The sequence below is a fragment of the Ceratotherium simum genome, chromosome 1, assembly GCF_057802395.1.
Source record: "Ceratotherium simum simum isolate JZ-2026a chromosome 1, ASM5780239v1, whole genome shotgun sequence".
NCBI lineage: Eukaryota > Metazoa > Chordata > Mammalia > Perissodactyla > Rhinocerotidae > Ceratotherium > Ceratotherium simum.
The window spans coordinates 6,204,689-6,228,992 of record NC_141900.1 but is presented as its reverse complement, the minus strand read 5'-3'; the positions used below and the strand labels follow the sequence as shown (position 1 = coordinate 6,228,992).

Genomic DNA, 24,304 nt, shown 5'->3' with positions numbered 1-24,304 from the left:
TTCCTTTCCAGGCTATTCATTGTAGTGTATAGAAGTGCCACTGATTTCTGTGTAGAATCTTTATTTCTGCATATAAGAGCATATCAACTATGAACAGAAATGATTTTACTTCTTTTTACTGGCCTTATTGTATTGGCTAGAACTTCTAGTACTATGTTGAATAGAAATGGCAAAAGTGTAAATCCTTGCCTTGTTCCTCATCTTAGAGGAAAAGCTTTCAGTTTTTGACCACTGAATATGATGTTCTCTGTCTATTTTTTATATATGGCTTTTATGATGTTGCAGTATTTTCTTCCTATTCCTATGTCGTTGAGTATTTTTTTCATGAAGGTATGTTGAATTTTTTAAAATACTTTTTCTGCATCAAATGAAATGATTATGTGGGTTTATTTCCCCCTCCCCTTTTTTTTTTTGGAAGGGAAAGATTTGTCCTGAGCTGACATTTGTTGCCAGTCTTCCTCTTTTTTTTTTTCTCCCCAAAGCCCCAGTGCATGGTTGCACACCCTAGTTGTAAGTCCTTCTAGTTCTTCTATGTGAGCTGCCGCCACAGCATGGCAACTGACAGACACATGTTGTGGTTCTGCGACTGGGAAATGACCCCAGGCCACCAAAGTGGTGAGAGCACTGAAGTTTAACCACTAGGCCGTCAGGGCTGGCTCTATTTTCCCTTTAATCTGTTAACGTGGTGTAGTATAGTGATTAATTTTTGTATGTTGATCCATCTTCACATTTTGGCAATAAATCTCACTTGGTGGTAGTGTATAATCCTGTTAATATGCTCTTGAATTCAGTTTGCTAGTATTTTGTTGAGGAGTATTGCATCAGTGTTCATTAGGGATATTGATCTGTAGTTTTCTTATAGTGTCTTTGTCTGACTTTTTTCAGGTTAATCTTGGCCCCATAGGATGAGTGGAAATGTTTCTTCCTCTTCAACTTTTTGAAAAAGTTTGAGGAGGATTTGTGTTAGTTCTTTAAATTGTTGTTAGAATTCACCATTGAAGTCGTCTAGTCCTGGGTTATTATTGTGTTAAGTCCTCTGTTTTCCTATTTATCGTCTGTCTGGTTCTTCTATCCATTATTGTGAAGTATTGAAGTCTCCAGCTATTATTGTAGAACTGTGTAGTTCTCTTTTCTAGTCTGTCAGTTTTCGCTAAAAAAATTTTCATGGTGTGATATTAGGTATGTAAATGTTTATAACTGTTACATGTTCTTGCTGCATTTAAACTTGTATTAATATATAATGTCTTTCTTTGTCTCTTATACCATTTTCTTGATTTTAAGTCTATTTTGTCTCTTATTAGTATAGCCATCCCTGTTCTCTTTTGATTACTATTTGCATGTAATATCTTTTTCCATCCTTTCATTTTCAGTGTATTTGTGTTTTTCTGTGTAAAGCGAGTCTCTTGTGGACAGCATATGGTTGGATTATACTTTTGAATTCATTCTACTAATCTCTGTCTTTTTATTGGAAAGTTTAATCCATTTACTTTTAAAATGATTACTGATAATGCAGGATTTACTTCTGCCGTTTTGAATCTTTGTTTTCTATATGCTTTATAGCAGTTTTGTTCCTCATTTCATTAATTACAATCTTCTTTTGTGTTTAGTCCACTTTTTGTAGTTAAATGTTTAAATCTTTCTCATTTGCTTTTGTTTCTGTTCTATAGCTGTTTTCAGTGTTGTTACTGTGGGGATTACATTTAACATCCTAGTGTTATAACACTCTAATTTGAATTTCTACCAGCACAACTTCAATACCATATGAAAACTCTCCTTTAACAGCTCTGTTCCCTCCTCTTTTAGTTGTTAATGTAAAATTATGACTTTATGAATTGTGTGCCCCAAAATATAAACTAATAATTATTTTTAATGAATTAGTATCTTAAATTATATAGAAACAAGGTATAGAGTTATAAACCAAAATTAGGATGATACTAGTTTTTAGATTTTTTAAAATATATTAGCCTCTTAAATCATGTATAAAAAATTGCTGTTACAAACCAATCTTACCATAATAGTAGCCTTTATCATTGCCCATGTACTTACCTTTACTGAGATCTTTATTTCTTTGTATGCCTTCAAGTTACTTTCTAGTGTCCTTTCCCCTCACCCTGCAGAACTCCCTTGAGAATTTCTTGCAAGGCAGGTCTAGTGGTAACAGACTGTCTCATTTCTTTATCTAGGAATGTCTTAATTTCTTCTCCCTTACTCTTTAAGGACGGTTTTGCAGGTTATAGGATTCTTGGTTGACAGCTTTTAAAAAACTTCTGACGCTTTGAATATATCAGCCCATTGCATCTGGCCTCCAAAATTTTTTATGAGAAATCTGCTCATAATATTATTGAGGAACATTTGTATGTGACAAGTCATTTCTCTCTTGCTGCTTTCATGATTCTTTGTGTTTCATAAACTCAATTATGATATGTCTTCATATGAGTCTCTTTAAGTTGCTCTTACTTGGTGTTTGTTGATCTTGTTAGATGTTTATATTCATGACTTCATCAAATATTCAGCCACTATTTATTCAAATATTCCATGTGACTTTTTCTTTCTTTCTTGTCCTTCTGGGACTCCACAGTGTACATTTTGGTCTACTTGGTGGTGGTCAAAAGTTTCTTTTGAATTGTTCATTTTTCTTCAGTTTTTTTCTTTATTTTCCACAGATGTGATGATTTCTACTGTTCTATCTTCAAGTTTACGGATTGTTTCTTCTGTCTGATCAAATCTACCTTTGAATTCCTCTAGGGAATTTTTCATTTTAGTTATTGTGCTTATCAGCACCAGAAATGTTTAGTTTTTCTATCTCTTTATAGATATTTCCATTTGTTCATACAGAATTTTCTTGACTTTATCTACATCATCTTTAATTCTTTCTTCATCTTCAATACAGTTTTTTTAAAGTCTTAGTCTAGTAAATCTGCCATCAGGTGTTTTTCAGGGATAATGTCTGTTGATTTACTTTTTTCCTTTGAATGGGCCATACTTTCCTGTTTCTTTGTATGCCTTATGATTTTTTTGTTGAATACTGGACATTTGAATCTAATAATATGTTAAGTCTAGAAATCAGATTCTCCACTTTCCCCAGGGTTTGCCTATTTGTTTGTTATTTTTGTTTATTTTATTTTTTTGATCATTTGTAGGCTGTCTCTGTGCCAAGGATCAGTGTGAGTTACAAACTTAAGGTTTTCTCAGGACATCTTTCCCTGTGACTTTCCCTGGGCGTGAATATCGCTTTCTGATTTTCCTTGTATGTACAGTTGCTTTTGAATGTCCTATAATGTCTGGCTTCCCAAAGGGGAAAAAGAGAAAAATGAAGGAGGAGAAAAAAGGGCATCAGTCATTTTAGCCTGAGGGAGAGAGGCTTGCAACAATGAGGGGGAGAGGTCAACAACAATGGCCACCTACCTCTTGTCTACACCTTGGTGAAAAGAAGCAATCAGTGATTAAAGCACAGATCCCTGATAGTTGGAGGTCAGGGTGCTTTTAGCCCACTCTAGACTCCCACAAGCTATGTACAGGCTGCTTCAGGAATAGAACATCTGCCTGCCATGGGTCTAGGGGTGTAGAATGGGTAGCTACTATTATGCTAAGAGCTGAAATTAAGAGCAATTTGCTGTCCAAGCCTTCTCTTGGAAATTGAAATCCTTCAGTAGACTCCAGAGTTCAAAAACAGTTACTTCTGACAGATTCTGCCACTCCAATTGTTTTCTCTGTGGGTAGAGAGATTCCTACTGCTTCCTATTCTGCCATCTTCCCAGAATCCTCCTTGATGTAATTCTTATCCTCGTTCCTTTATTAGTAAGGAGATTTTCCCCCTCTGGCTTCTTTCAAGATTTTCTCTTTGTCTTTGATTTTCTACCATTTGAGTATAATATACCTGGGTGCAGATTTTTAAATATTTCTCTTGCCTGGTGTCTCTAAGTTTCCTGGATCTTTGCTTTGGTGTCTGTCATTATCTTTGGAAAGTTCTTAGCTATTATTACTTCGAATATTCTTTTCCTTTCATTCTTTCTTCTTCTGGTATTCCCATTAAGTGTACATTATAACTTTTGTTAATGTTCAGCAGTTTTGGATATTCTTTTCTGTTTATTTTTCCGTTCTTTTTTTACTTTGCTTTTCAGTTTCAGAAGTTACATTTGATGTATCTCAATCTCCAGTCCAATCTGATTCTTTCCTCAGCCACATACAGTCTACTGATGAGCTCATGGGAGACATTCTTCATTTCTTCTACACTGTTTTTGATTTCTTGCATTTCCTGTTGATTCCTTCTTAGAGTTTTCCTCTCCATCCTTACATTACCTATCTGTTTTTGCATGTTGTTTACTTTTTCCATTAGAGCCCTTTGCATATTATCATAAATATTTTAAATTTCCAGTCTGATAATTTCAAAATCTCTGCCATATCTGAGTATACTTCTGATGCTTGCTCTCTTTCTTCAGACTTTTTTTTTTTTTTGCCTTTTAGTATTTCTTGCAACATTTTATTGAAAACTGGACATGCACCAGGTAGTAAAAACTGAGTTAGGTAGGTCTTTATGTGACATTTTTTGTTTATCTGTTTAGGATTTGGGCTGTGTTTGCTGTTTCCAGTATCTATAGGTTTTGTAGGTTAAAATTCCCTCTGATGTCCTTGTTTTTGTCTCCTCTGTTGTCTTTGGATTTCCCAAAAGACTTCTTAAATAAGGGCTGAGACTTGCAATCCTTCTGTTGTAATCTGCTGGTACTATGAAGAGCCCTGTTGATGTGGTGTTAATATGTAGAGGTAGCATAAGTATTCTGTAGTACCAAGATCAGATCTCAGGTTTTTAGAGAGCCTGCGCCTTTGGTCTAAGACCTTCACAAGTGCTTCTCTGTTTCTTTTCTTCTTCCTTAGTTTATACTGGAAGGCTAGAGGGAGTTGGAGTTAGATATTTCCCTTCCCTAAGTTCATTTAGGCTCTGGTAAAACCCAAGATTGTTAGGCTCTGGTAAAATATTTAATATTTCTCTTGAAGGCGGGCTTTTGTTAAAGACAACTGAATGCTCTTGGTGTATTTCAAAATGTTTACTTTGCCCTTTCCCATGCTAAAAGAAGAAAGGAATTTTTCTTCAGTCTTCTCTTTGAGAACTTACTGGAACTACTAGAGGTAAAACACGTGAAAGTGTGGAGGTCCTCCAAAAGCTGCCCTCCCACCAGAGTTTTTAGCACTTGAGTTTTCCCACAGTGAGCATCCATCAAATCCTAAATTATATTTTATTTCCTACTGGCATTGGCTCCATTGGCAGGCTCTTGGTCTTGGGCTTCTGCTTCTGGTAAGCTATAATTCTCTGTGTCCACTCTTCCTTCTCTGCAGTTTTGTGGGCAGGAGTTTTTTATGTGACCTCAATTATCTGGTAAATCAAAGAAGAGTTGTTGATTTTCAGTTTGTTCTTGTTTTTCTTGTCAGTACAGGATTGACAGTCTAAACTCCTTTCATGTTTGACTGTAACCCAAATGTCCTATCCTGTCTTTTTTGTGTTCTGATGCTTCTGTTATTGACTTTTTTTGTCTTTAGTTGACTATTTATAGAGCATCATTTTGATTTTAGTCTCATTTTCTTTTCTAAATATATTCTAGTTATTTTCTTTGTGGTTACCCTGAGTTTTACAGTTAACATTTTAAACATATTAACTATATAGTTTGAATTAATACCAACTTAGTTTAAACAGTATACCAAAACTGCTCCTGTGCAGCTTTGTTCCTTCCTGTCTATGTTGTTGTCAATAATTTCATTATTATACATTATGTATCCACTATCATAGATTTATAGTTATTGTCTTATGCATTTTTATTTCTAATCATATAGGGGAAAAAGTGGAGTTAAAAAAACCATTTTTGTTTTTTTATTTACCTATGTAGTTAACTTTCCACTGTTTTTTGTTTCTTTGTATAGCATCAAATTACAATCTATAGTCCTATTACTATCTAATCTCACAAACGTTGTATTTGGAATGTTTTCCTTTCTTTATTTTTGAAGGATAGTTGTTCACATATAGGATTCTTGGATGGAAGTTTTTTTCTACCAGTACTTGAAATATCTCCTATCACTGCCTTCTAACTTGCATGGTTTTTGATGAGAAATCTACTGTTAATCTTATCATGAACTGATAGTATGTGACAAATTATTTCTTTTTTGCTGCTTTCAAGGTTATCTCTTTGTTTTTGACAGTTGGATTATAATGTGTTTCAATGTTGAATTTCTTGCATTTATCTCCCTTGAATTCCATTGATCTTCAATGTGTAGATTTGTGTCTTCTCAAATTAGGAAATTTTTGGCCATTATTTTTTCAAATATTCTTTCAGTCTCTTTCTTTTTACATAACATATTAGGTAAATGCTGGTAATATAGAGTAAGGATCGTTTCTTCAAAAAGGTTATATTCTGGTAAAAAGAAAATATTCGTATAACAATAGTACAGGTTCTATAGATACTGTAGTAGAAATACCACAGGTGCTCTGTCGGTTCTGTGAAAGGGAGAATGTTCTTATGGAAATGAACGGATAAAGATGTCCATGAAAAATTATTGGTGTTTTAAAAAATTCTTTGTAAAATGGTGACTTAAAGTCATTTACACAGACAGCATAGGGTATATTTGGGAAACAGTCTATAATGGCTAATGGGCAGGATATGTATAGAGAATTTGGGAAAAATAAAATTGTCGTGATTGCTTGTGGTTATATTATAGAAAACTTTGTTAAACTGACATATTTATGTTTTTAATCATATTTTTGCAGCTAGAAAGAATGAAAAAATCACAGTGTTTCTCCTCTTGTTTTACAGAGTGGAGAGTGGAAGTCTCAAGGAGATATTAAATAGTATACCCTGTGTTTATTAGTGATGTACCTAGGGCTAAAAATCAGATTTCTTTCCATATATTTTGATGAATAGTGAGGAGTAAGCGAAGGTTTTAGAGCTGTGTGATAATCAGATGGATGAGATAATTTAGAAAGATTAATTAATAGAAAACCTTTAAGTCATCTTTTACTTATTCCCTCTTTGATTTTTATGTCTTGTAGTGCAGTAGAATATTTTCTTAGATGATCTTGCAAAGTCATTAGTCATTTCTACACTACTAAATCCAATGGTCATTTTTTAGTTATCATCTAACATACCTTTGAAAAGTTTGACACTCCTTCCTCTGTGATTTACTTTTTTTACTTGGCTTCAGGCACAAGCCTTGATATTTCTCCTTCTCAGTTTCCTGTGCTGGTTTGTCCTCCTCTCTGAGTTTTTAACATTGGACATCTACAAAACTGAATATCTCCCTCTTTCCATTCTTCTCCCCGCAAAATTCTGCTTCACCCTCAGCCTTTCCCATCTAGTTCTAACTATCACTTCTGGTTTCTAAGTTCAAAAATCTTGGAGTCACCTTTAACTCTCATGTACTCAATAACCAATGTGTCAAGAAATCTTGTTGGTTTTACCTTCAAAATATTATCAGAGTCCAGCTACTTCTCACCCACTTCTCTGCTACTACTCTGGTTCAAGCCACTAATATATTTTGAATGAATTACTAATATAGTCTCCTAATTTTTAAAATTTCTCCTTTCAATACAAAAATGTAACTTAACAAATCACATTAAATTTTAAAACAATGACTATTTTTAACGATATGTGAATTAGATTTGTGGTAGGCTGTGTCTAGGCTGGACTCAGCTGGTATCTGTGTGTCACGTTGTGGGTACAGCTTTGCTTAGTGGGCTATCAGTGCGCCATGAGTTTCTATCATAGGGCCATGTCTGAAGTGGCAGCAGCCACCAATGGGAAGCTCTACTCATGGTGATAAGAGAAGCACAAGAGGAACAACTAAAACATCTTAAGACCAAGACGCCAAATTAGCATACTTTCACTTCTGTCCATTGCCATTGGAAGTCCCCATTGCCATTGGCCAATCCCAAGTCATAGGATGATACTCTGTCCACATATAGGCCACAGCAGGCTGTGGATGTGTAGAGGATGAGGAATCAGGGACAACAGTTTCATCTGTTATGCTATTTTTCCATGTTATTCCTCTTCAAGCAATCTTATAATGGCTTCCTTTTTACTCAGAATATAAACCAAACCAAAGTTTGTAGTGGCCTACACCATATGGCCTCATGTTATTTCTTAATCTCTTTTGCTTGCAACGCTCTAGCCACGCTAGCCTTCTTGGTCCCGCTGGCATGCCATGCACATTTCTGCCTTGCAGGTTTTATACTATCTCATTTCGTGGGTAGCTCTTAGACCTCCTTCATTTTTTTACTCAAATATCATTGATTATCACCTAATTTAAAATGGTAATCCTATCACTGTCTCACAATTCCAGTCCCTCTTTCCTTGCTGTCTTTCTTTTCTTTTTAACCCTAGTGCTTATCACCTTATCACACAATATGTTTATGAACTGATTATTGTTTATTTTTATTTTCTTTCCCTGCGTTAGAATATAGTTTCCAAAAAATCAGGGAGTTTGTCAGTTTTGATCACATATATCCCAGACTCCTAGAATACCCCTTAGTACATAGTAGACTCCCAATAATTATTTGTTGGATAAATTGGTACATGCATGCATGCATGCATGAATACATTCATCATTTCAGTTTCCGTGGCCACTACCATAGTCCATCGTCATTCACTTTCCAGTATTATCATGGTTAATCACTTTGTAGAGATTGAGAACTGAGTTAGTCACATGACACACGCTGTATCATACGAGTCGAGTTAAGTAGAATATCGAATGAACACACACATTTATACATACATATATATCTTATAAAAGTGAAAATAATTCTGTTGTTAAAAATTTTATGAAATCAATAGCCAGACATTATCAAGAAAGTTGATTAATTCTTAAGTTTACTGTAATAGTGAGGTTTTCCTTATTTATATAAAACAAATCTTTGGCTTAGGTTTTTAGCTGAAAAGAGTGATTTAACATTAGAAAATCTGCTTAATTTTTCAGTGGAAAAGAAATATTAGAGAAATGATCTCTTTTATATTTCAAAAGCTAATTTAAATATTGTGATATAGTACTTTAGTCCCATGATAAAATATAATATATTTTCTCAGTTTCGTCTATAGAACCTGAAAAAGGACCCAAGCCATGTGCAGACCATAACTGTGAATCTTCCAGAAGACTAGCTAAGGTATGTTATGTGAGGCTGGGAAAAAAAAAAAAAGCTGAACATGCCCGATGTTGTAAGTAAGCATCTTAGCTATTTATAAAACTTACATCAACCATCCCCCCTCCCCTGCCAATTAGGGAATTCAACAAAAAAGTACAATTTCATCAAATAATAAATGATAAGAATTTAATTGAGTTAATATTTTTATGAAATGATTTGAATTTAGCATTTTGTAACTGATTATATTAAGAAGGAGGATTTTCCCCATTTATTTGGCCTAATTTGATATTGCAAATTTATTTAGAATTATAAATCATGTAGAATTCTCTCCATGTTACTGTTATCTATCCTAAATAATAAATTTGGTCTATAATGTTTTTTTAACTATTTTCATATTGCTCTATACCCAGCATCCTATATCTATGCTTAGGATGAAAATTATGCTGTAACTCCCAGCAGTAAATTAATTTAGTTCTCTCTTTTACATTATACTTAACATGTGGTTCATGCTCAGTAAATTTATGGCAATATTTTCCTATCTCTAATTATTCTTCAATGATCATAAGCACTTAAAAATAATATTTTTAAATATTTGAAATATAAAATTATTTACATTATGATGATTTTAAAAACTTCCTATTAGTAGTATAGGTATTGCATATTCAGATAAATATCCGTTACTTTTGCCCAGTGAAATTGACAGGGGAATGATTTCTTAATTTGTACCCACTAAGCCTCCTGAAATGTAGCTTAAATTATCTGTCTATGTATTTACATTTGAAAAATTCTCTTAGCGGTTACCTCTCCTCCCTGGGATAATTTTTTCTTTATTTTTGAAATAGACTTAAGTTTGGGTGCACCAAGAACAGAGAGCAATCAATCTTATTTTGGTAATCCTGTTTCTTAACCCATGAGTTGTTGTGCTAATCATTATTTACTTATTACCTAATACATCTTTTAGCCTTCTACCAATCTTTAAACTTTTAAATAGTCATTGACCCTCAGCTGGTATAATTCCTTTGGTGATGGAGTGGGAATGTGTGTTCAAGCATAGGAATTAGGAGTAGGGGAAGGAATTTTATTTTCCTTCAAGATGGTCTCATGGTGTTATCCATTTGTAGTTTTTTTATGTCATTTTTAACACTGAGAGTCAACTTTATCTCTACTTTTAAAATAGAAACACAGAAATAAAAAATCAAACTTACCAAACCATGAAGCTTTCAGCAAGAAAGGTCTGCAATTTCATTAACTCCCTTTGTTCCTTTAGAACGTTATTTGGTTATATTAGGTTACTCCACAAACGTTCTGCCCTCTGACTTTTCCTGTCATTTGGGAACGTCTGTCTTCCTTCTTTCCTTTCTTCCCTGTCTTTCTCCTTCCCATTCCCCTTTTCCATCTTTCTTTTCTTTCTTGGCGTAAATAGTCTCTTTTTGGCCTTTTATGGCAAAATAAAGATTAGTACTTTTCTGGCTTGATAATAGTATAGTAACAATGTAATACCTAGCATAATAATAAAAAGAATTCAGAATTTCCAGGCAAGAGTATTTTCACAGATGTGTTCTGGGGACTCTTTCTCAATTACAAATCTGAAAAATTATTTAATATATCTGCCTTATTGTTGGTTTCCTTCAGTTTTCAACTTCAGGGCCTTTTCAGCTTGTCTCAGTTTATTTATTGCTAAATACAGTCCTTTGATTTTAGCAAGATTTAGGTAACTTGAAATTTTCCTCAAACTAAAGTAAGTCCAAATTTATTGTGGTGTATTTGCTGCAGTGAAGACATACCTAGCTCTTTGAAGATTTGATCCAAATACATTATATTTCCTCTTTGATGCTTTATTTTCTTTCCACTGCTCTCTTTCGTTAATTTGTCAATCTTTATGCCAGTGCCACACTGTTTTCATTACTATACCTTTATACCAAGTCTAATGTCAAGTAGTATTACTATTTTATCTTGATCCTTTTTCAAGATTGTTCTAGATATTCTAGGTCCTTTTCATTTCCAAAAATTTTTAGAATCAGCATCTCAATTTTCTAAAAAAAAAAAACCCTGGCTTCTGATTGGAGTTGACATGTATCTATAGGTCAGTTGCTGAGAAGTGATATTTTAATATTATTAAGGTTTCCTAATCCCTGAAAATGGTATATCTCTCCATTTATTTAGGTTTAAAAACATTATTTTTTTGCATTATTTAGTTTAAAAGTCTTGCATGTTTTCTGCTAAATTTATTCCTAAGTATTTTGTGGAGTTTTGGTGCCATCCTAAATATAATATTTAAAAAATTCATTTGTCAGTTGTTTCAATTTCCAGTAAATGTTTGCATATTGTCTATTTGCATATTGTATCCTGCCACTTTGCTAAATTCATTTGTTAGTTATGGTAGTTGCTTTTTAGATTACTTAGGATTTCTATGTACACCATCATGTCATCTGCAAATAGAGACAATATTTCTTTTTTCTTTCTGATGTTTTTGCCTTTTATTTCTTTATCTGATCTTGTTGGAATGGGTAGAATCTACGCTGTAATGTTGAATAGGTGTGGTGAGAGTGGACATCCTATTCTTGTTCCTGATCTTAAGGAGAAAGCTTTTAGTCTTTCACCATTGAGTATGATGTTAGCTCTATGAATTTTTGTAGATGATTTTATTAGATCAAGGAAGTTCCCTTCTATTTCTAGTTTACCGAGAGATTATGTTATGAATGTTGGTTCAATTCTGTCAAATACTTTTTCTGCTGTTACTGAAAAAAATACATCTCTTCATTATATATGTTAAAATTTTGTTAGTATTTTTGTATGTACGTTCGAATGTCACGGGTAATGTTATTTTTTTTGTAATGACTTGGTCAGGTTTTGATATTTGGGTTATACAGGCCGTATAAAATGAGTTGGTAAGTGTACCCTTCACTTACCTATCTGAAAGAGAACTTAATGATTGGTTTATTTTTTCTTTAAATGTTTGATAGAATTCACAAGGGAAAGCTTGTGGGCCTGAAGTGTTCTTTGTGGGGAAGTTTTCAATAACAAATGATATTTCTTTAACAGATGTAGGGACATTTGGATTTTTATTTTGTTCAAATTTGATGTTATATTTTTCAAGACAGTCATACATTATATCTAAATTGTCAAAATTTGGGGGTATAAAATTGTTTCTAATATTATCATTTTAAAAAACTATTTTTTCCAAGCTCTATTGAGATATACTTGATAAAAATTGTATATATTTATGGTGTACAACATTATGTTTTTATATACATATACAATACCACAATCAAGCTAATTAAAATATCTATCACCTCACATAGTTATTTTTTTGTGTATTTGTGGTAAGAATGCTTTACATCAACTCTCGTAGCAAATTTCAAGTATATAATACAGTCTTATTGACTATAGTTACCATGCTGTACATTAGATCTCTAGAATTTATTTGTCTCACGTCATTGAGCCTTTGTGCTCTTTGGCCAACATCTTCCCATTTCTTTTTTTATATATGTAGCATTTGTAGTGGTTATCTCTCATTTCTGATAATTTTGAGTTGTGTGTGTTCTCTCTTTCAAAATATTTTCTAATTTCCCTTTTATGGCCCATGAATTATTTAGTAGTGTGTTGTTTAATTTCCAAATATTTTGAATTTTTTAAAATTTGTGCCTTCTTTAATTTTTTTATCAATGTCTTACGGTTTTAGTGGACAGGTCTTTCACCTCCGTTAAATCAATTTCTAAGTAATTTATTTCTTTTGATGCAATTGTCAATGGGATTTTTTTCTTAATTTCTCTTTCTGATAGTTTGTTTTTAGTGTATAGAAATGCAACTGATTTTTGTATGTTGTATATTGATTTTGTATCTTGCAACTTTACTGAATTCACTTATTAATTCTACAGTTTTTTGATGGAGTCTTGATGGATTTTATATATAATATACATAATATCATGTCATCTGCAAAGAGAGACACTCTTACTTCTTCCTTTACAATTTGGATGCCTTTTATTTCTTTGCCTTGCCTGCTTGCTCTGGCTTGTGCTTCCAGTACTATGTTCAATAAAAGTGGTGAAAGTAGGTATCCTTCGCTTGTTCTTAGTCTTAGAGGAACACTTTCAGATTTTCACTGTTGAGTGTGATGTTAACTGTGTCCTTGTCATCTATAGCCTTTATGTTGACGTACATTCCCTCTTTATCCATTTTGTTGAGAGTATATATCATGAATGGATTTTGAATTTTGTCAAATGATTTTTGACCATCTGTTGAGATGGTCATATGATTTTTATCCTTCTTTTCCTTAATGTGCAGTATCATATTGATTGATTTGTGTATGTTGAACCATCCTTGAATCTTTGGAATAGATCCCACTTGATCTTGGTGTATGATCCTTTTAATGTATTATTCAATTCTGTTTGCTAATATTTTCTTGAGGATTTTTGCTTATATGTTCATCAGAGATGGGCCTGCAATTTTTATTTCTTGTAGCGTTCTTGTCTGGTTTTGGTATCAGGATAATGCTGACATTATAAAATAAGTTTGGAAGTGTTCCCTCCTTTTCTATTTTTTTAAAGAGTTTGAGAAGGATTGGTATTAATTCTCTTTAAATATTTGTTAAAAATCACCAGTGAAGCCATCTGGTCCTGGATTTTGTTTGCTGGGAGGTTTTTGATTACTGATTCAATCACCTTACTAGTAATTGGTCTGTTCAGATTTTCTATTTCATCATGATTCAGTCTTGATAGGTTGTATGTTTCTAGGAAGCTATCCATTTCTTTTAGGTTGTACAATGTGTTGGCGTATAATTGTTCATATTAGTTTCTTATGATCCTTTGTATTTCTGAGATATCACTTGTTAAGGTCTGCTCTTTCATTTCTGATTTAGTTATTTGAGTCCTCTCTCTTCTTTTCTTGATGAGTCTGGCAAAAAGTTTGTACATTTTGTTTATCCTTGTGTCATCTTCAATTTCTTTTTCTATAGTTCATAAGTTTTATAGTTTTCAGTCTACAGGTCGTTCACCTCTTGGTTAAATTTATTCCTAGGTATTTTGTTCTTATTGTTGTGGCTGTAAATGGGATTGTATTTTTTATTTCTCTTTCTACTAGTTCATTGTTAGTGTGTAGAAAAGCAACTGATTTTTGTATGTTGATTTTATACCCTGCAACTTTACTGTATTCATTAATTATTTCTGATAGTTTTTTTGTGGATTCTTTAGGGTTTTCTGTATAAAATCACATCATCTGCAAATAGTGACGTTTTTACTTTTTCCTTTCTAACTTAGATCCCTTTTATTTCTTTTTGTTGCCTAATTGCTCTGGCTAGGACATCCAATACTATGTTGAATAAGAATGGCAAAAGTCGGCCTCCTTGTCTTGTTCTTGTTCTTAGAGGGATATATTTCAGTTTTTCAGTATCAAGTGTGTTAGCTGTGGGTTTGTCATATATGGCCCTTATTATGTTGAAGTACTTTCCTTCTACATCCATTTTCTTGAGAGTTTTTATCATAAATGTATGTTGGATCTTGTCAAATGCTTTCTCTGCGTTTGTTGAGGTGATCATGTTATTCTTATTCCTCATTTTGTTAATGTGGTGTAGCACATTGATTTGTGGATGTTGAACCATCTTTGCAGCCCTGGAATAAATCCCACTTGATCATAGTGTGTGATCCTAATAATGCATTGCTGTATTTGGTTTGCCAATATTTTGTTGATGGTTTTTTTTTGTTATTTTTTGAGGAAGATCAGCCCTGAGCTAACATCCATGCCAATCCTCCTCTTTTCGCTGAGGAAGACCGGCTCTGAGCTAACATCTATTGCCAGTCCTCCTCCTTTTTTTTTCCCCAAAGCCCCAGTAGATAGTTGTATGTCATAGTTGCACATCCTTCTAGTTGCTGTATGTGGGATGCTGCCTCAGCATGGCCTGAGAAGTGGTGCATTGGTGCGCACCCTTGATCCAAACCCGGGCTGCCAGTAGCGGAGCGCGGCACTCAACCGCCAAGCCACGGGGCTGGCCCTGAGGACTTTTGCATCTATGTTCATAAGTGATATTGGCCTGTAATTTTCCTTCTTTGCGTTGTCCTTGTCTGGTTTTGGTATCAGGGTAATCTTGGCCTCATAGTATGAGTTAGAAGGCATTCCATCTTCTTCAACTTTTTAGAATAGTTTGAGAAGGATAGGTGTTAAATCTTCTTTGAATGTTTGATAAAATTCTTCAGAGAAGCCGTCTGGTCTTTATTTTCATTTGTCTCTAGGTATTTTTTGATTTCTCCTTACATTTCCTTATTGATCCAGTAGTTGTTCAGTTGCATATTAGTCTCCACATATTTATGACTTTACCAGCTTTCTTCTTGTAGTTGATTTCTAGTTTTATACCAATGTGGTCAAAAAAGATGCTTGATATGATTTCAGTCTTCTTAAATTTATTGAGACTTGTTTTGTTTTCCAACGTATGGTCTATCTTTGAGAATGTTCCATGTGCATATGAGAAGAATGTGTATTCTGATGCTTTTGGATGGAGTGTTCTGCACATGTCTATTAAGTCCATCTGGTCTCATGTTTCATTAAGGCCAGAATTTTCTTGTTGACTTACTGTCTGGATGATCTGTCCATTGATATAAGTCAGGTATTGAACTCCTGTGCTATTATTGTGTTACTGTCAATTTCTCCCTTTAGTTCTGTTAATAGTTGCTTTATGTACTTTGGTGCTCCTATGTTATGTGCATATTTATTAATAAATGTTATGTCTTCTTGATGGATTGTTTCCTTAATCATTATATAAAGTCCATCATTGTCTCTTGTTATATTTTTTGGCTTGAAGTGTATTTTGTCCTATATAAGTGTAGCCACACCCACTTTCTTTTGGTTGCCATTTGCTTGGAGTATCATCTTCCATCCCTTCACTTTGACTCTATATTTGTCTTTAGAGGTGAGATTGGTCTCCCGGAGGCAGCATGTTGTTGGGTCCTATTTTTCAATTCATTCAGCTTTTCTGTCTTTTGATTGGTGAATTCAATCCATTTACCTTTAGGATGTTCATTGATATATGAGGGCTTAATACTGCCATTTTTTCTTTTGTTTTCTGCTTCCTCTATATTTCCATCATTCCTTTTTGTTTGCATTTTTGTCTCCAATTTCAGTTTGGTGGTTTTCAGTGATATGTTTCTCACTTTCCTCTTTTTTTGTATGTTTCTTGACTCTGCTCTGAATTTTAGTTTTGTCGTTACCATGAGGTTTGTATAAAAGAGCTCATAGATTAGCTAGTCCTTTTTCTACGTTTAGCATCTTATTTTCATTTGCCCATGCAGTTTTGGTTCTTTTCCTCTTCCCCTTCTATGTTTTTGTTGTCACAGATTGTCCTTTTTTTATTGAGTTTGTTACCAAATTGAAGTGGCTGTATTTATTTTAATTCTTTCTTTCCCTCTAGCCTTTATGTTGTAATAAGTGTTTACTAACTTATTTTGATATGGAGTTGGAATTTTCTGATTCTATCTGCCTATTAATTACCTTGCTTAAAGGTTTGTATAGCTTTCCCTTTTGTTTCATGTAGGAGAGCTCTTTTCAAGACTTTTTATAAGGCAGGTCTAGTGGCAGTATACTCCCTCAGCTTTTGTTTGTCTGGGAAAGCTTTCATTTCTTGTTCATACTCGAAACATAAGTTTGCTGGATAGAGTGTTCTTGGATGACACTTTTTATCTTTCAGTATTTTGAATATGTCATTCCACTCTCTCCTGGTCTGTAGAGTTTCTGCTGAGAAATCTGCTGATAGCCTAATTGGGGTTTCTTTGTAGGTTATTGTTCTTTTCTTTCTGGCCACTCTCAATATTCTTTCTTTGTCATTGACTTCTGACAGTGTTAATATAATGTGCCTGGGAGAATGTCTTTTTGCATTGAGATAATTAGGTGTTCCATTAGCTTCAAGTACTTGTATATCAAATTTCTTCCCCAAGTTTGGGAAGTTATTAGCTATGATTTCTTTAAATAAGCTCTCTGCTCCCTTCTCCCTCTCTTCTCATTCTGGAATAGCCATTATCCTTATGTTGCTTTCCCTAATTGAGTAAGATATTTCTCAAAGAATTTCTATTTTTTAAAAATCTTAGTTCTGTCTCCTCTTTCACCTCTGTAGATTTCTATCTTCAAGCTTGCTTCCATATGGTTTGCTGTATTCCCAGTGCTTCTACTTTATTCTTCATCTCATTTATTGGTTTCTTCATCTTGAGAATTTATTTGGTTCTTTTTTAGAGTTTCAGTATCTTTGTTGAAGAACTCTTTCTGTTCATTAACATTATCCTGAGCTCATTGAACTGTCTTTCTGAGTTTTCATGTAACTCGTTGAGTTTGAGTTTCTTCGTAACAGCTATTTTGAATTCTCTGTTAGCTAGATTGTAGTCTTCTCTGACTTCAAGTTTGGTTTATGGAGAATTCTCATTTTCTTTTTGTGAAACCATGTTACTGTAGTTTTTAAAGATACTTGATGAGTTGTTCCTCTGCTGGTGCATTTGTGGTAGCAAACATCTTGCTTATTTGGGTGAGTCTGTTTACTCTGATTCTGAGCTGTTTCTGGTTGTATCTGAGAGCCTGTGCTTTCCAGCCTCCTCTGCCTCTGCTACGGGTGTCGTCAGTGCCCTCACTGTGCTGCTTGTCCCTCCAGAGTTGCCACTGCCTTGCTGATGACAGTGTCATGGCAGTTGTTGACATTGCTACCGGGGCATTGGGCTGGCTAGCACCTGCTGCTTACAGGATTTCCTAGCTCACAGGTTCCCTCACTGTGGTGAGGGAAGGGGGAGAGTGGGGCAGGAGCTGGTGTCACAGGCACCTCTGCCATGTCCAGGTTTGTTGGGTCTGCAGGTGTTGCTGCTGTGGGTGTTGGGCCAGAAGTTGTGGATGCCATTGCAGCTGGACAGGACCAGGGTCTTGGGTTCCACTGTTGCTGTTATCAGGCTCTCCATGGGCTCTCTGCATGCTCAGTTGCTGCTACTGTGTGCGCCACCTGTGCTGCTTGCTACTCCCACATTTACTGGGGGTGCTGGCACTGCTGCTGCTGGGGGCACTGGGATCACAGGTGTCACCGCCACTGTCACATGGGCTGGGGTGGGGGCAACACTGCCTCCTGCCATGGAGGGTGGGGTACTTGTGTTGCATGCACTGCCGGGGTTTCTGGTGTCAGGCATTGGCACCATTCCTGCAATCTCAGGTCACAGGCACTGCTACTGCTGCTGAGGGCCTGGGGTCTTGTACGTAGTCCACACTGCTGGAAGGGCCAGTGTTGGGGGTGCTGCTGCTGGGGGCAGAGGAGGGGGCTGGGTCACAAACACTGCTGGGGTTCCTAGAGCCTCTGGTCTCCGGTGCCTCATTGGTTCCTGGACCCTCAGGTCTTGCGTACCACCTGCCACTACTAGGGGATGAGGAGAGGCTTAATCATGAGAGTCAAGACGGTTCTTGGAAACTCAGGTCATGGGCACTGCCACCACTGCCAGGGTTTTGGGAATCTTGTATGCAGCCCTGGCTGCTGGGAAGGCTGGGGTCAAAGGCACTGCCCCTGGGGGGGGTGGGGGAGGGGACTGTGTTACAGGTACTGTCCAGGTTCCTGGAGCCACTGGTTACAGGCACCACAGCGGTTCCTCCAGGAATGTGGGCTGCACTGTTTTTCTGGGGCCTCCATTCATGGGTGTTACTGCACTTCCTGGGGCCTCTGGTCACAGGCATGGTCACAGTTCCTAGAGCCTCTGGTCTCTGGATCTACTGCCTCTGCTGCCCTGATTCTGCTGCCTCCACGAGTTCCAGTCCACCCACCTTCAGATGTATAGATGCATAGATCTCTCAGGCATTCTGGTTTGGTATGCAGAGAATTATTTGTTGGTCTGTGGATGTCCTACTTGTTATAACTTAGAGAGGAGAGACAAAAGGAACAGCTCACTCTACCATGATGCTGACCTCACCACCTCTTTGTTTTTAATTTTTGATAATTTTATTATAATGTGTGTTGGTATGGGTCTCCTTGTATTCAAATTCCTTGGAACTGTCTGGGCTTCCTTGATGTCTGTTCCTGGGATCTGGATGTCTGTTTTCTTCCTCAGGTTAGGGAAATTTACAGCCATTGTTTCTTCAGATAAGCTTTCTGCTCCTTTTACTCTCTCATCTCCTTCTTGAACACCTAAAATGCAAATATTTGTCCACTTTATGTTATCCCATAAGTCTCTTATTCTGTCTTCAATCTTTTTAAATCTTTTCATTTTGCTTCTCTGATTGGATGAATTTCCTTGCCCTATCTCCAAGATTGCTGATCCTTTCTTCCACTTCATCTAGTCTGCTGTTGAATCACTTTATTGATTATTTCTGTTCAGTTATTGTTTTTTCAGCTGTGTGATTTCTATTTGGTACTTTCTTCTGGTTTTTATATCTTTGCTGAGATTCTAACTTTGTTCATGCATTGTTTGCCTGACCTCAAGTGAGCATCTTGATGACCATTATTTCGAATCTTTGTGAGGTAAATCATTTATCTCCATTTCATTCACACTTTTGCTGGGGTTTTATGTTGGTCTTTCATTTGGGATATATTCCTTTGTTTCTCTGTTGTTCTTGACTCTCTGTGTTGGTTTCTATACAATACATAAAACAGCCACCTCTCCCAGTCTAGAAGGAGTTGTCTCATGTAGGAGATGACCATTATTGTTCAACTCTGCCCTAGCTCTTGGTTATCTCTCAAACTTTTGTGATTGTCCAAGCAGCCTTCTTTGTTTTTAGTGGCTCCCAGTAGTTGAGGGTATGCCGACCTGTCAGAGTCCCAAAGTGGAGGATCTTGGTAAGCTGATTGGAAGCCAGACCCTCAGGTAGTAGCTCTTAAATTATGAAAATATACCTGTTTCAGGGGAAGACTGGGAGATGGGTGTTTCTCTCTTCTTCCTCTGCACTGAGCCCTGGGGATTTGTCAGTTAAGAACTAGGTTTCATTTACTACAATCCCGTTGAACCCCTTATCACGAGCCCTGCTGGCCACCAGTGCCCAGCGATCAAGGAGCATCACCTAGGTAGCAGCAAAAACTGGGATGCTAGACACATGAAAGACCTATTTTTCAGGAGATACCTGTGACGCGGGGTGAGGCAGAGAACATAAAGACGGCATGTGCCAGCCTCCCTGGTCTCTGGAAAGTATTTCAGTTGGCCCCTTGGTGTGTGTTAAATTAGAAGCATGCCCCTCAGGCCACAGCTATTAAGATAAACAAATAGGCCTCTTTGAATTTTGTTTTAAATTAACTTTTTTCATTGTAGCTATGTACTCTTTGTGTTATTTGTTTTAGTGGTTGCTCTAGGAATTGTGATATACATCTTTAATATTTCACAGTTCAGTTAAAATTAATATTTTACCCCTTCCGATGAAATATAGAAATATTGTAATTTTATAGCTTCATTTAAATCCCTCTCCATCCTTTATTCACTAACTGTCATATGTGTGGTATTTACATATATTATAAACTATAAATGTACAGTGTTAAGGCATTTGCTTTAAACAGTCATACTGTTTTAAAGACATTAAAGGGGCACACAGTCTTTTATACTTACTTATATTACATTTTTCTTTGGTCTTTATTGCCTCCAAAGATCAGAGTTTCTATCTGATATCATTTCTCTTCAGCCTGAAAAGTCTCCTGTAGCATTTCTTGTAGTTATGATCTGCTGGCAAAGGATTCCTTTAGTTTTTTTTTTACCTAGAAATTATATGTATTCTCCTTTATTTATGAAAGATATTATATTGGTTAGAGGATTCTGGTGAAATAGGGTTTTTCCCCCCACATTTTAAATACTTTTTCCACTCTATTCTTGCCTCTGTTGCTTCTGATAAGAAGTTCATTATTTCCAAATTGTTGTTTTTCTGTATTTAATGTTTTTTTTTCTGTGTCTGCTTTCAAGAATCTTTATCTTTAGTTTTCAGCAATTTGATGATGATGTGCTTCAGTTTGGTCTTATTCGTATGTGTCCTGCTTTAGATTGGCTTGTGGTTCTTGAATCTATAATTTCAAGTTTTTCATCAATTTGTGGAAAATTGCAGCCACGATTTCTTCTATTTTTTTTTTATCTCCTACACTTTCTATTTGTTATCATCTTCTTCTTTTCAAACATCTGTGTGGCTTGGACTCTCACAGCATGATGGCTTGTCCCTGAGACAGTGTCACATTCTTTGGAAGAGCCTTGGGTGAGTGAGCATTCCAAGAGGCCATGGCATAAACTTGAAGGCTTTCTCTGACCCAACTTTGGCAGTCATTCAGCATCACATCTACTGCAGTCTGTTGGTCAAAGCAGCCACAGAACTGCCTGATTCAAAGAGAGGGCCTTAAACTCCATTACTCCGTGAGATGTGTACTGGAGAATTTGTGGCCCTGTTTTAAAATTACTGCAACAACAATTATAAGAGGACACTCATGCATCAGTCATTTTAGCATCTTTTTTTTATATGGAAATTTTGGAGAGAATTTTAGGTTAACATACAATTGTAGAAACATACAGAGAGATCCCTTGTACACTTTGCCTAGTCTCCCCCTGTGGTAACATCTTGTAAACATATTGATGTAGAGCAATATCACAAGTATGGATATTGACATTGATTGATACAATCCACTGGTCTCATTTAGCTTTGCCCAGTTTACTTGTATTCATTTGTGTGTATTAAGTTCTGTACTGTCTTATCATTTGTGTAGAATCATGTATCCTTCACCATAGTCCACATACAGATAGTTCTAGCATAACAAGTATCCCTTTTATAACCACAGTCACGTCTCTCCTGACCTTCTCCCACCCCCACTTCCCTAACACTTGACATTCACTATTCTGCCCTCCATTTCAAAAGGTTCATCATTACAAAAATGTTATATGAAAGGAATCAAATAATGTAACCTTTTGGGATTGGCTTTTTTCACTCAACATAGTTTCCTAGAGATTCATCCGAGGTGGTACATGTGTCAATAGTTTGTTTCTTTATATTATTAAGTAGTGTTCCATGGAGGATATATCACAACCTTTAATCTGTTTAACCTTTAATCTGTTAAAGGACATTTTGATTGATCTCAATTTTTGAGTATTACAATTAAAGCTTCTGTAAACTTTCCTGTACAAGTTTTTATGTGAAAATAACTTACGTTTTGGAGGATTAATTCTAGGTTGTATTATGGTTAATTTTACATTCCCATCAGCAAGGTGTGAGAGATCCAGTTTCTCCAAGTCTTTCTCAGCATTTGGTATTGTAACTATTGTTTATGTTCACCGTTATGGTAGTTGTATAGTAATATCCCATTATGGGTTTAATTTGCATCTCTTATTTCTAATGGTTTTGATCATCTTTCTTATGCTTATGTACCACCTGTACATTGTTTTTGATGAAATGTCTGTTTCTCATTTTCTAATTGAATTGTTTTTTTACTGTTGATTTAGAGAGTTTTTCAAATATTCTAGATCTAGTGCTATTTCTGATGTATTTGTAAATATTTTCTCCTATAATTTAGCTTGTCTTTTCTTGCTCTTAACATGGGTTTTCAAGGAGAGAAATTTTTTAATTTTTGTGAGGTCAAGTGTATCAATTTTCCCTTTTATGAATTGTTTTTTGTATCAAATCTAAGAATTCTTTGCATAGTCTTATATCCTGAAAATTTTCCTCTAATTTTCTTTTTTAATTTCTCATTGAAGTCTCTGATCATTTTGGGTTAGTTTTTGCTTTATGTAAGACATTTAGGGCACAGTTATTTTTGTCGTTGTTATTGTTTTACCTATGGATGTCCAGTTTCTCCAGGACCATTTGTTAAAAATGCTGTCCTTCTTCCATTGAATAGTTTTGTTACCTTCGTTTAAACTACAATTGAGCATATTTGTGTGAATCTATATCTGGGTTCTTTATTTTTTTCTCTTCTTCTTTGTGTTTATGCCTCTCTGACTACCTCACTGTCTTAACTACTGTAGCCTTCATAATGAGCAGAGTTATTCATCCCACTGTATTGTGTCCTCTCAAGATTGTTTTAGCTATTTTAGGATCTGTGAATCTCTAAATAAATTTTAGAATAGGCTTGTATATGTCTACAAAAATCTCTCTGGGATTTTGGTAGGAATTATGTTAATCAATCCTGTATATAAACCTGGGGAGAACTTACATTTTACTATGTTCATTCTTCCAATCCATGAACACGATATGTCTCTCCGTCTTCTTACGTATTCTGTGATTTTTTTTTATCAGCATTTTGTAATTTTCAGCATACAAACCTGTACATATTTTAGTAAGTTTATACCTAAATATTTCATTTTCTATGGAGTGACTTTAAAGAATATATATTTTTTTTATTTTGGTTTCCACATGTTCATTGCTAGTGTATAGAAATGCAGTTCATTTTTATATGTTCTTGTTTCTTGTGCACTTGCTGAACTCAGTTATTAGTTCTAGGAGATTTTTTTGTTTTGTGGGGTTTTTTTGTGCATTCTTTAGGATTTTCTATGTTGACAATCATGTCATCTGCAAAGTAAAAGTTTTATTTTTTTGTATCTAATCTGTATATTTGCCTGCTTATTGATTTTTTTCACTTACTGAAGTCGCTAGAACATCCAGTGCTGTGTTTAATATGAATAGTGAGAGTAGACATCATTTCTTTTCTTTAGTTTATGGAGGAAGCATGTGTCCTTTAAACGTAAGGTATTGTATTTGCTGTATATTTTTTGTAGATACTTTTTTGTAAATAATTTTGAGACAATTTCCCTGTAATCTTACCTTGGTGAGATTTTATCAAGAATAGGTATTTGGATGTTGTCCAAAGCATTTCTGAGTCAATTGTTAAGATCATATAATTATTCTCTGCCTCGTGGATATGGTGGATTACATTGAGTGCTTATAGAATATTGAACCAACCTGACCTATCTGGAGTAAATCTCACTTAGTCATGGTGTATAACTCGTTTCATACATGGTTGAGTTTGGTTAATATTATGTTGAGGATTTTTGCATCTAAGTTCATGAGAGATATTAGTCTGTAGCTTTTTCTTTAATACAGAGTGTATCTGGTTTTGGTGTTTAGGTAATACTAGCTTCGTAAAGTGGGAAGTGTTACCTCCTCTTTTGTTTTCTGGAAAAGATTGTTTCAATATAGTCTTAGTTCTTGACATGTTTGATAGAATTCTCTTATGAAACCTAGAGATTTCTATTTTGGAAGCTTTTTCTCACATATTTAATTCCTTTAATATTATAGGAC

At 35.2% G+C, this 24,304-nt stretch overlaps 1 protein-coding gene across 1 annotated transcript in view; it reads left to right on the top strand.

The window, feature by feature from the left end:
* Positions 1–24,304, top strand: part of ZPBP (zona pellucida binding protein) — a 135,370-nt gene that overhangs the window by 43,063 nt on the left and 68,003 nt on the right. Inside the window, exon 6 of the mRNA XM_087434720.1 lies at positions 9,063–9,139. Within this exon, the coding sequence (XP_087290846.1) occupies positions 9,063–9,139 (77 nt within the window). The remainder of the gene's footprint in view (positions 1–9,062; positions 9,140–24,304) is intronic.